This window comes from Leishmania mexicana, chromosome 20 (genome assembly GCF_000234665.1).
Source record: "Leishmania mexicana MHOM/GT/2001/U1103 complete genome, chromosome 20".
Taxonomy (NCBI): Eukaryota; Euglenozoa; class Kinetoplastea; order Trypanosomatida; family Trypanosomatidae; genus Leishmania; species Leishmania mexicana.
This window is the reverse complement of record NC_018324.1, coordinates 508,229-520,465: the sequence shown is the minus strand read 5'-3', so window position 1 is coordinate 520,465 and position 12,237 is coordinate 508,229. Positions and strand designations below refer to the sequence as shown.

General features: G+C 58.7%; 4 protein-coding genes across 4 annotated transcripts; all 4 read left to right on the top strand.

Annotated features, from left to right (window-relative positions):
• Positions 1–228: 228 nt before the first annotated feature.
• Positions 229–855, top strand: LMXM_36_1430 (putative translation elongation factor 1-beta; the record flags this gene model as incomplete). Its single annotated transcript, XM_003874438.1, has 1 exon — positions 229–855. One exon carries the CDS (start codon positions 229–231, stop codon positions 853–855), a length of 627 nt encoding a protein of 208 aa, XP_003874487.1.
• Positions 856–3,229: 2,374 nt separating this feature from the next.
• LMXM_36_1420 (conserved hypothetical protein) lies at positions 3,230–4,915 on the top strand (the record flags this gene model as incomplete). Its single annotated transcript, XM_003874437.1, has 1 exon — positions 3,230–4,915. The coding sequence occupies one exon, from the start codon at positions 3,230–3,232 to the stop codon at positions 4,913–4,915; it is 1,686 nt and encodes a 561-aa protein (XP_003874486.1).
• A 1,428-nt stretch (positions 4,916–6,343) lies between these two features.
• Positions 6,344–8,959, top strand: LMXM_36_1410 (conserved hypothetical protein; the record flags this gene model as incomplete). Its single annotated transcript, XM_003874436.1, has 1 exon — positions 6,344–8,959. The coding sequence occupies one exon, from the start codon at positions 6,344–6,346 to the stop codon at positions 8,957–8,959; it is 2,616 nt and encodes an 871-aa protein (XP_003874485.1).
• Positions 8,960–10,523: 1,564 nt separating this feature from the next.
• Positions 10,524–11,855, top strand: LMXM_36_1400 (conserved hypothetical protein; the record flags this gene model as incomplete). Its single annotated transcript, XM_003874435.1, has 1 exon — positions 10,524–11,855. One exon carries the CDS (start codon positions 10,524–10,526, stop codon positions 11,853–11,855), a length of 1,332 nt encoding a protein of 443 aa, XP_003874484.1.
• Positions 11,856–12,237: the final 382 nt, after the last annotated feature.

Sequence of the window (12,237 nt, the reverse complement as noted above, 5' to 3'; positions counted from 1 at the left end):
GAATCACGCCCACTATCTTTCCCCTCATACGCCGTCAAACGGTACGTGTCTTCCCTTGGTGCCCCACTCCCCCGCGACGGTGCTCCGAATGCGGTGAAAAAAAAACGCTGACGACAGTCTCTCTCTCGACTTTTTCTTTCTCTCCCTCGCTTATCACCACTCCGCTCCGTAGCCCTTTCTCTACGCGGTTGTTCTTCTTATTTTCCGTTTTTAACGCATTCAAACAGCATGTCCACCCTCAAAGAAGTCAACGGCCGTCTGAACGCGCAGCCGTTCGTGGCGGGCTTCTCCCCTAGCTCCGAGGATGCCCGCATCTTCAGCGAGATGTTCGGCAATCACCCGAACGTGATCCAGTGGGTGGCCCGCATGGCCTCCTACTACCAGGCCGAGCGCGATGAGATGCTCAACGCCGGCTCCGAGAAGAAGGCTACTGAGCCCGCCAAGGCCACCGCCCCAGCGCCTGCCGCTGCCGCGGAGGACGACGACGACATCGACCTGTTCGGGGAGACGACGGAGGAGGAGAAGGCAGCGCTGGAGGCGAAGAAGGCCAAGGACGCGGAGAAGAAGAAGGCGAAGAAGGAGGTGATTGCGAAGTCGTCGATCCTGTTCGATGTCAAGGCGTGGGACGACACGATCGACCTGGGGGCGCTCGCGAAGAAGCTGCACGCGATCCAGCGCGACGGCCTGATCTGGGGTGACCACAAGCTGGTGCCCGTTGCGTTTGGCGTGAAGAAGCTGCAGCAGCTCATCGTCATTGAGGACGACAAGGTGTCCGGCGACGACCTGGAGGAGATGATCATGGGCTTCGAGGAGGAGGTGCAGTCGATGGATATCGTCGCCTGGAACAAGATTTAAGGGGGAGCGTATCTTTGCGCAACTTGAATTCCTTGCACTCGTTTTCAATCAGCGAACAGCGATTGTCTCAAAGGGGCGGACGAGTGCCAGGCAGCGAAATGCGGTGCCATGAGGCGTGCAGCGAGCGTTGCGGCAGGATCAAAAGGGGACATGTGGCAACAGTCGAAGAGGGGCGAGGGCGTTGGGAAGTTAGCTGCGGCGTAGCATGCAGCTCAGCGCTTGTGTGTCGTTTTCGACGTGCGTGACGCTGGAAGGAACGTGGCGGGCTACATGTACAGCGCACCACTTGCCCCCTTGAGTCGTGAAGGGCTGAGCGACGCACTGCCTTGTGGTTTGTACTCCCTGTTCTCCCTGCTCCTCTACCGCACGCCCCTCTCCGTCTCAGCGATCTTGTGCTGACCACAGCGACTCGCCGGTGTCCCTTTCTGTGCCTGTCTGTCGCTCGAGCCGATTCGCACGCACCGCTGCTTCCATCAACCCCGCACTCTACCTGTGTCCCGAGCATGCGCCATGTCGCGTGCTCTCTGCTGTTTCCGTTTTCTTGCCGGTCTTTTTTTTTGTTTGCCGCTGCCGCTGCTGACAGTGAGCGGGCGGAAGGAGTGTGGCGCATCGACTCCCATTGCTGGCCAGGACTCACGCTCTGCCGCCACCGCCCTTCCCCCACCTCCAGGAGTTACGAAACCACAAAGAGAGTCGGGTGCAGCGAAAAAAAAAGAAAGAGGCTTGAGCGACGGCAGACAGAAAGGAGACCTACAGACGCGAACATCAGCGACAGAGACGCACGCGCACGCAGACAACGCACACAAAGAGGTCGTCGTCGTCCTTTTATTATCCTTAGGTGTTGTCTCCATCAACCACGGAACGCTCAGTGTGGTGCTGCTCTGCGGGTGTTTCGCGCCGATGTGTGTGTGTGCATGATGCCATGCCGCTTAGCGGGTGCGATTGTCAGCGCTCTTGCTCTCCAATGATGGCCCTCGTGTTCTTTCCGAAGTCGGCGTTGTCCTTGACGAGAGGAACTCAAGCAAGCGTTTTTTTGGGTGTCCCCACAGGCGCGTCCCTGAGCGCGCCTGTACGCTCTCGCTGCGGCTACTCTTGGAAAGCCAACAAAGCGAAGAACAAGGAAGAGAGGGGGCAGGGTGAGTAGACGTGTGCGTTCACCCCCCCCCCCCGCTCCCTTCTTGGCCCACCTTTTCGCCTCACAAGCGCATGTAGACACCTACGGATCCACACCGGCAACTGTTTTTTGGTGGGGCGATGTGCTAAACATAAGTGAAGAAAAAAGGAGAAACACCGGAGCAAACGTACCTGTAAAAGAGGTTATGCCTATATATATAAAGGTACACACCTTAATGAGGAAACGCAAGGAGAATTCACAATGGATGCTCGAAAACGGAAGGGAGGCAGCGAGAATGCGCAGGTTGCCTCCACCAGCGTTTGTCGGCAACGCCAGAGCGGCTGTCGTCTCATAGGTGCGCCTTTCCGGCATCACTCGAGTGTGCGCACAAGGTGCTGACGTGTGCACATCCGAGGAGCTTAGGATGTGCTTGTGTGTGTGTGTCGTCTGCGGCAGTGGGGCACAGCGACAGACTAGCGCGTCTCACGAAGAGAACGGACGAAGTGCTTTTCGCCCAATTTTTGATCTTCCACTCTTATTGCACCTGCACGTCGCTCTGTTCGGCCCTTGCGGTTTCGTCCCGCAGCTGACGGCCCAAGCTGGGCTAGCACGTTCGGCTGATATACACCGTGCATATAGCTTCCTTTCCCGTCGTCCTCCGCACGTTCGAGAGCTCTCCGTGACCCTCACCTCAAAGGAAAGAAAAAGGCAGATGAAGCCGCTCATGACTCAGCAGGGCGAAGGAAAAAAAAGGAACATAAGTGCGTCAGGCGTGCCGGCAGTGGCATTCGGTGTCCTATCCCCGGTCCTTGAAGTTTCCACTACCCGTTCCAGTTTTCTCCGTCTCGCAGTACCAGGAACAACTGGAGCCTCCTCCGTTGCGCAGCAGCCGGGGAGGTGAAGGGGAAGAAGGAGCACGTCCACTGGATGTGGGGCATCACACTGTGTCCGCCATACCCCCGTTTGCGTTGGGGGGGGCTCGCAGGGTTGCACTCTCACTAGCTCGCCAAAATGCTCATTGCGTGTGTGTGCATAGGCCACCCAGGCAGCTTTCTTGATTAGGTTGGCGGCGTAGAGCATCGCTTTGTGCCGTGGCCCCGCCCTCTGCCACACAGACGCACACTCGTCTCTACCCCACATGCCCTCGCAACCCTCTTTTCGGTCCCTTTTCCCTTCTCTTCTACGAAATATGGGTTTCCGGCTCGGGCATCCCGCGTGCCGCCTTTACGCGGCTCAAAAAAAAACTAGAAGAAACTGAAGATGCGTTCCGCAGTCTGTACCATGCCACATCGAGTGGTGCTAGTAGCGGCTTTTTGCCATCCCTGGACGCCCTTGCGGCGTGTCAGTTTGGTTGCTTCATGGTGCTCCTCCCACTTTTCCCGAGGTTGTGGTGCAGGGTCTGCGCTGGCGGATTCAGCGCGTCCCTACACAACGCTGACGCTACCGCTGCGACAGTCGTGGAAGTCGAGGAGTCTGCGCCCGTGGATGTGCGCGAAGGAGTCCTGCCGCGCCGTGAACCAAGGAGCACGCAAAGAGTGCGAGTCTTGCGGAACAGAGAAGCCCCAGCTGCTTGGCTGGAAGTGCGTGGGTTGCAGTACTATCAACTACGCCGGTGTGCGGAAGTGCAAGAAATGCGCGGACGCGAGCGACAAGAGCAAGGAGTTCTGGATGTGTGCTGTGTGTCACGAAAACAATCGCATAGACGAGATAGAGGACAACAGTTGCTGCGGATTCTGTGGATACGATATGGCACCACACAGCGTTGCAGAGGAGGAGATCCTGCGCCGCGCAACGGAGAAAGCCGTGTTGCTGCAGCAGCAGCAGGAGCACTTCGACTCCGTTTCGTACACGGAGGCCGATCAGCAGTTTGCGAATCCGCTGGAAGGGGCGGAGGCCTTGGATCCATCGCTGCGAGCAATTCACCCCGGCAGCGAGGCGCCGATTACGGGACGTGCGCTCAAGCTTCCAGCTGTGGCGCCTTTTGTTGCCGGAGGTGTACCGGAAACGCGGCATTCACCGCTGCATCAGCGAAGAAAACTCAACCCAGCCTTGCGGATAGTATTGGAGGGGGCGGCGGCGCCGGAAGGTCCGCCCGGGTTTGACTGGATGTGCCGCAACTCCAGCTGTGGCCACATTAACCCCGGCGACGAAGAGAGCTGTTTAAAGTGTGGTACGCACATTACTCCCGCGGAGTGGGAGTGCCCGCTATGTGCATCCTTGAACCACCTGGCACGCTCGCGTTGTTTCTACTGCAAAAACCGCATTCCGGTTTGCTGGACCTGCCGTGCGTGTCAGGGGACGACAAGCATTTATGACAAGACTTGTCGCGGCTGCGGCATAGATCGCCCGGTTGCGGAGCCAAAGACGCTTCGCGAAGTAGAACGAGGCGGCGGTGACCATGTTGGAGGTTACGTTCCGCAAGGGAATAGGACTCGTGGGGAGTGGTACTGCTCGACGTGCAACGCCTTGAACTTTTCTCGTCGCACCGAGTGTTTCCAGTGCACTTCGCCGCGTCCCGCCGTATCAGATGAAGGGTTTGCCGACCCGGTTAGCGCAGCAGGCTGGGGAGGGCCGGACAGTTCTGGCGCCGCCGCCGTCGCTGCACCAGTGCAGGACAATAACTGGATGTGCGCCTACTGCCAGACGAGCAACTTCCGCACGCGCCACGACTGCTGGAAGTGTGGCCGTGCCTCGGAGCGGGCACAGGAATGGTCTAGCCAGGCGGGGACGCCCCAATACGAGCGCGAGGGCTTCCAGGAAGGCGCGAACACGAACCCTGCCGAGGGAACTGGGAACCCGTCGTGGAAGTCAACGGGAGAGTGGTTGTGCGCGAAGTGCTACTCAAAGAACTTCAGGAATCGCCTCGAGTGCTACCGCTGCGGTGCTCGCAAACATGCCCTGTCCGCCTCTCGAGGCAGCAGTGTACGCAAGCCTGTGAAGCTGTAGGAAAGGGGTCCTCGTCATGCACTCTTCTGTGTCTATGTGTCCGCATGTTGCGATGTGCAGTATTGCTGCCCCCCTCCCCTCCCCCCGATGAGAGTCGGATGACGCGGCTGCACTACCGACACTCCGCAGAGCCACTTTTGACTTTCCAGTCACGAAGAGACTTGTCCGTCGTCGTCGCCGCTGACCCAGGGTTGGGGGTGGGGCGGTGGGGTGGAAGGAGGGAGAGGAGGACACGATATGATGGCAAAACGCACGGCGGCAGCGGCCTTATGGAGAGTGTCTTGGGGGACGCTCGTTGGTGTGTATTCGATTTGTAACGGACAAGCTCTTCAGACCCCTCCGGCTGCTCTCTCCCCATCACCCCACCCTGCCCGTGGAAGCAGAGCGCAGGCAACGCGAACGCATGCAGATTCGCTCCTCCCACTAAACCACCTCCACCACCGCGCGTGGTCGATCACGTCTCTGCGCCTGTAGCGTGGCAGACGAAGGCAAGCAACGCTAGGACAGTGGGGCGGTTGAAGCTTCTCCTTCGTGTTTGTGTTCTGGGCATGTACTCAAGACGTGGGAGAGGGGGTCTACACAGAGCGGGCAATGTCGCATACCAACACCCCGGAACGTGGGCTTCGTGTCCGACGCCCCCTCTACGCCATACACCACCGTCCTTTTACGAAGTCAGCAGGCACAAGGCGACGCTGCGATGTGAGGCGCGTAGTACTGGGCTCAGAGGAAGAGAGAGGCATGGCCTGTGTTACGGCCAAAATGCTTTTCTGGGTACGTGCGCGTCCCTGTGGGCATCTGTGGTGCTTTGTTGAGGCTCGAAGGGGCCACACCCTTCTGCAAGGCTGAGGTGGCAAACAAGGAAACGGCAGTGCCACATCAAACCAACGCCATTGTCGTTGATCGTAGCTGCAAGGGCAGGACTCTGGTAGCATGCAGTACGGTGCACTTCATAGTCATGTACATGCTTGGGGCTCACTGTTGTGTTATGTTTGACAATGCGCATCAGGTCAAGAACACGCGAAAGATGTCTCTATCCGTGTGTGTGTGTGTATGCCCACATGAACAGTGACGTTCTCGCTCCCCCGCTTTGCTCACTGACGTAACAAGGGGTTCTAGTGACAGATGGGATGCACCCCTACTTCTTTGCTCCGCCCTCCCGCCCCTTTCTGACGCGAAAGGCGTTGCGTATTTATCTTCTCGACTCGCTCTTCCCCTCCCCTTCTGTACCGACTCCTTCGATGATCACCGCGTGTGGCCATGCCGGACCCCGGCCCGTTGTCTCCACTGCCGTAGGAATCGCGTGGTGCGCCTGTGGACCAGCGATACATGCGCATACGCTTTCTGCTCTGAAAGCGACCCACTTCGCTTGGCGCAGAGAAAGAAGGGAGAGAGACAGGTAGACCTATCCACCTGCTGTTTGCTGCAGCGATGCGGACTGCTCAGTCGGTGTGCCAACACGCAGCGCTTCTGCGGGCCACCTTGAGAGCAGCACCAGCGATCCCGCCTCTCCTTCGCCGCCATCGCCTTCAGACTCTTCCCGTTCGGTCGCGATGGAATCGCGACTACACCTCAAGACCGTCCAGTGAAAGTGTGCATCAGTCACCGGCGCAGGAGGACATGCTTGTTCGCATGTTGATACAGGATGCCTTTCACCCCGCATCTACATCGTCGCTCGCTAAGAGCTGCGATGATGTGGCGGGCAGCGACGAACAAGCGCACAGCACAGCTGCCGGCACGGAGAGCAGAAGCTGCCACCCGTCACAATGCGAGACTCCTGCCACCGAAGGAGGCGCCGGCGGCACACTCGCCATGGAGGTGCAGGCTCTGGGCAGCTGGCGTCCGCAAACGGCTCCTGTAGTGGCGCCTCGTTCAGAAATGTCAACACACATACAAGAGGGTCTCGGGGGCCGAGAGGCTTCCGGGTTGCCTGTGCGGGTCGACGCAGCAGCCGCATCTGTCACCGATTCACGGGCACAAAATGCAGCGGCGGAGCCGTTTGCCACCATCCGTCAAAGGGCGCGCGGCGATGACATGCTGTGTGTGCTGGAGTGGTTATGTTCTGCCTGCCACACCTACAACCCACTGATCTCGTCTTTGGCGACGTGCCGCAAGTGTGAGGCGTCAGCGGTGACGTCGTACCGGTCTGCGTTCCCGCCATTGCGCCACGTCGCCGTCGTGCCCACTGCGTGGGTATGCCAGAATTGCTCCCACACCAATTGTCAAACCGGCGCTTCCGCGCAGCCAAACAAGGACCGAGCCGGTGGCGCCAGGGCGCAGCGGGAAAAGTTCATTTGTGTCCAGTGCCGCACGCCTTTTGGCGGTGTCCAGGATTGGGTGTGCCCGGCCTGCGACTGTTTCTGCCCTCGGGCAGCGTCACAATGCCCCTCATGCTTCGCGGACCGCCCATTGATGTGGATATGCCATTGCTGCGAACCAGGCCTGCAAAACAGCGTCTTTGCTGTGAAGTGCCGTGGCTGCGGTCATGAACGACGGCAGAAATACTCGAACTCTGTTGTGCGATGCACGGCCTGTCACGGCTGGAATGACGTCCGGTGGGAGCTATGCGCCACCTGCATGGCACCCATGGAATCGCTTCTGTTAGCGAGGGAGAAGAGTCCTGACGCGGAGGAGGGGACTATGCCAACACCACCGCTTTCAGAGAGCGCACTTGGTAACACGATGAACGTGGCACTTGTTCCTGACTCTGCAGGGATGCTGCGTTCGAAGACCGTCGTCCAGGCGACCGAGCTTTTGGAAGCCGCCCGTACTTCAGGGACCGCAACGGCAGCGAGGCGGTTGCGCCATGACACTGAAGAGCCCGCCGAGCTGTCGCCATCGCTATCATCCTCACCGATGCGCGAGGACGAGGAACGGCCTCGGGTGGCGGCGAAACTTCCCGACAACGCGTGGTGGTGCTTCACCTGCAACGTGGCGCACCGCCGCAACGTCATGTTCTGCGACATTTGCCTCGAATCACACGATGCCATGCGGCTCAGGAGTAAGAAAGAGCTCGCTGCGATGCGGGCCTCCGCCACCTCGCCAAGCACAGAGGTGACGTCGCCCGCCTTCTCCGGCGATCCTGCGGCGCTCAAAGACGCAGGTGGTGTGATGATTATGCCGGTGACTGCGGAAGGAGACTGGCAATGCCCATATTGCAGGAAGCTGCTGTGCGTGACGCAGCACGAGTGCTGTGGGCACAGACGGGAGGTGCCGTATGGGTACTGGTTGTGTGATCACTGCTGCAGCACCAACCGCAACGACCGTAGTGTGTGCCTGGGGTGCAATGAGCAACGGGAGAGTGTTTGTCCGTGGAGATGCCACGAGTGCGAGTGGCGTAACGAGGCCGCCGACGCGGTGTGTTTGCAGTGCGGTCTGCCACGCACACCGTGCACGACGGCGGACAGAGGTACCTCTGTCTCGGACAACAGCGAGCCGAACACGAGCATCGAATGCGGTGTGTGCAGCGCCCCGAACCACTTTGAGAAGACGGCGTGTTACCGCTGCCGCGCTCGTCTGCGTGATGTGGAGTGGATGTGCGATGCCTGCGGCCACGGCCACCGCACTCGAAACGCGTTGCGCTGCGAGGAGTGCCACGTGATACGGCAATTTGACCTACGGGGAGAGGTGTGGCTGTGCGACGTGTGCACAACACCCGTCTTTTCGGGCGGGGAAATTCCTGTCCGCACGCACTGCCCCAAGTGCAACACACAACGGGCACCAACAGCGACGCATTATCCATCCAGGTGGAAGTGCGAGTGTGGTCTTTTTAATCGCTCGCGTGTGACGGAGTGCCACGAGTGCGGTGCACGGCGACGCCTCGAATCACTTTGCACAACGGCGACGTGTCCGAGGTGCTTTCGTGATACGCCGATAGACGTCCAGGAGAGGTGCACGCATTGCAGTGCATCCTTGGCAGACTGCTTCTCGAGATGGGAGAGCAACATCACCGTCTTGGCGGACACTCCTGAGTTGGCAGATGTGTGCGATGAGTCAGAAGCAGATGCAGTTTCTGACGACGGCGATGACGACGTCGTCACGGCCTAGCGGCTGGCGACACTGAGGAGCAAGAAACGAAAACTGGATCTCGCTAAGGTTCTCATGCGGGGCCATTAGTGTTGTGATGTTTTTATTTTTCCGGGGGTCGGTGAGGTAACACACGCTGGCATTGTGTGGGCGTGCGTTTTTCGTACTTTTCTTGTTTCTAGCCCCATACTGACCGTTTCCCTCCTCGCTCCACTCCCTCGTACCTGACTCTCTGTCACCCACCGTCATGCGCGTGTGAGTGTCTTCACTGTGTGCTCCGGCAGTGTGCACATATCACCCTACTTAGCGCATACATACGAACAGACACGGGCGTGTAAGGTTGGTGTATGTGTGTCGGGAGGGGGTGGAAATTTTGTGAGGGGTCAGGGGCGTCGGCATATCGGACCACGCTTTTTTTTCTTCCATCTCATCCAATTGTGGCGCTCCTGTGGCTGAAATGGCTTCCTTCTTCCCCGAACACACGAGTAGCCACCCTTGCCTGTCAATTGGCTCTTCACAGACACACACACACACACACACACACACGAGCGAGCGAGCGCATGGAGCAGCGAAACAAAAACGAAAAAAAGAGTGACGGCCGATGTGGTGATGGGAAAAACAAGCTGCTGGCTGTCATGCGTGTAGAAGAGCAGGTGGTAGATGCGGCATTCCCCCGTGCTGACTCCCTTATAGCGCACCTGCAACCCAACCCACCCTTCCCTCGACGCCGTTCAATGCTATCACAACTCGTCCCGCACCCTTCTTTTTATCTCTGCTGCTGGCGTTGTTGTTTGTTGCCTTCTGTATGTGTAGAGAGTTGTGCAGCCCGTCTTCCGCTGTTTCTTCGGCAATCCGATATCGCCTGCATTTCGTGCGTTTCTGTCACCACCGAAACCTGTACAAGAATCATCCTTGAAGTGCATACGCACACAGAGACACACACTGCACAGCGAGACAGCTCAAAGTCCCTTTTTCTTCGCACGTATTTCGAATTTTGCCGGTGTCCTCGCTTTCCCACTCTTTCCCTTGATCCTCCTTTCCATCTTTCCCTCACGCGGTGTGACGCATTCTTCGCTCCCCCTCTCCCCTCCCCCGCTGCTTCTCTTGTGCCGGTGACGTACACTCCCGACCAACTCATCACGCGTTTATTTCTTCCGCTCCCCCGCTCTCTTGCGTCTTTTGTTGTTCTTTGCGTTTCACTATTCTGGCTCGTCTGTCGACTGCTCGCACGTCCACACGGCCCGCCAGACTCACCTTCGTCAGTCGCCACCTCGATATTTTCGTCCTACACGAACGCGGTGAGCTCGGCTTCGCGTGTACGTGAGACGCTGCGCACGTGTGCTGTGGTTTCGTGCGAATTTCTCAGCAGGGAAGCCGCAGAGCGTTGTGTGTTGTCAGCGACAACTTTGCCTGAGCTGGACTGGAGAGTAGGCGCGCTAGTGTGTCTTCCTCCGTTCGCCTGTCTTCTCGCTCATATCGAAAAGAACTTCCGATCGGCGTGTGGTGCCGTGCAGCGGTTTTGAGGTGACCACCGTGGTGGTACTGAGTGCACTTGGAGGCCGGTATACACATCGTGTCGCTCACCATGGCGGAGAGCCGATGGATCACGGAGGCTCTCGTCCAGTTTTCCGCGTCGCCGATATGGCTGACGCCGATCGACAACTTTGTCGACGATAACTGCTGCATCTTCAGTAACGAGTCAGAGATGCAGTTGGAGTACACGGTCGTGCACAACAAATTCAAGAAGCTGATCGACTCCTTACTGACGTGTTTCTTGATGGAGCTGGGGGTGTCGATGGAGACAGCCGTGGAGGCCCTGCAGAGCTCCCTCGCGGTGGATGAGCAGACGTCCGAGGATCGGCCTGAACAAAAAGCTGCGAAGGAATTGTTGAAGCAGATCCTCAATGCGGACAACTTCTCGCACTTTCACGAAATGATGGTGAAGCGCAACTTGGAGCTTGACATTCTGGCAAACGCTGCTCTCTCTTCAGATGGGGTGCGCGTGGACGGCGGTGCACAGACGTCAGCGGAGGTGCTCAAGAAGGAAACCCAGGCCACGGCTCGCGTGCAGCGCGCCATCGACGTCAACGGCGACGTGAACGAGGACGATGCGCTGCGGCGCGCCATCGAAGTGTCGTTGCAGGATGGCACTGCACAGCAGCAGGTGCAGGCCTACAACGAGGCGTGCATACAGGAGGAAACAGATCTGCAACTGGCTGCTCTCGAACACAAGGCAAACCGTGAGAAAGGGCAGTTGCAGGCTGCCCTGCAGGCACAGTCCGCTCAGAGCCACTCCGAAGATGTGCACGGCCGACAAGAGCACATCGAACGCATTAACAAGCAGAAGGAATTGCAATTTCAGCAGATTCGTGACCACGCAATACCGGCGAAGGGGCAGAACGGGTGTGACGAGGCCGAGCCACAGAACGCGGATTTCAACTCGCCTGAATCGTCTTGTCCTGTCCCGGCGCCGCAAGTTGCCGCTGCGCCGTCCGCACCTGTGGCCGCGCCGGTCAGTGTACCTGCATTGCCCTCCATTGGTCAGCGCCAGGCTGCCTTGCCTGCGATTCCGTCCACGCTGACTGCAAGCGTCTCGAAATCCGCACCCAGCGCACCGGCGCATCAGGCCCACGGCGCCGCCGTCTCGGCAACCTCGGCGCCGACGCCGGCACCCACGAAGGAGGAGCTTGAAAAGCGCGCCCAGTACATGCGAGAGCAGCGTGAAAAGCTCCTTGCCTGCAACCGTGCCTCACGTCAAGAGCAGCTCAACACGTTCCTGCAAAACAACAGCCCTTCGACGACCACGTCGTCTTCCGCAGCATTGGCAGCCACCGGCACAGCGCAATCGGTGACCGTCGAAATCGCTCGCCGCCTGCGTGGGGACCTCATAGGTGAAGCGCGGAAGAGCAGTGGTTGATGCGCTTTCGCAGTCCTACTTCGCTCGGATCCTTTCTGCAGTGTTGAGGGGCGTGGGGTGGCCGCGGAAGGGAGAGGGTACGGCTACGCCAACGTCTATTGTCTGCTTGTTTTTTTTGTTGTTATTCGTGCCCAGAGTCCCTTGCAGGATACAGCACACTTCCATAAGTACTGCTGGTTGTTGTGAGTGCAGCGTCAGAGCGCGGAGGGCGACCAGTAGGCACCCTTTGGTGCTCTTTGCCTTTTCCGTAGAGCTCGCATCGGGTCACTGAAGAAGAATGCGGACAACGGAGTTGACGCGCTCGCTCTCTTGCACTGCGCACCAGCCGACACCCGCCACCATCGTTTTCGCCCTTGGCCCATCCCCGTCCCCCTCCCAGTCC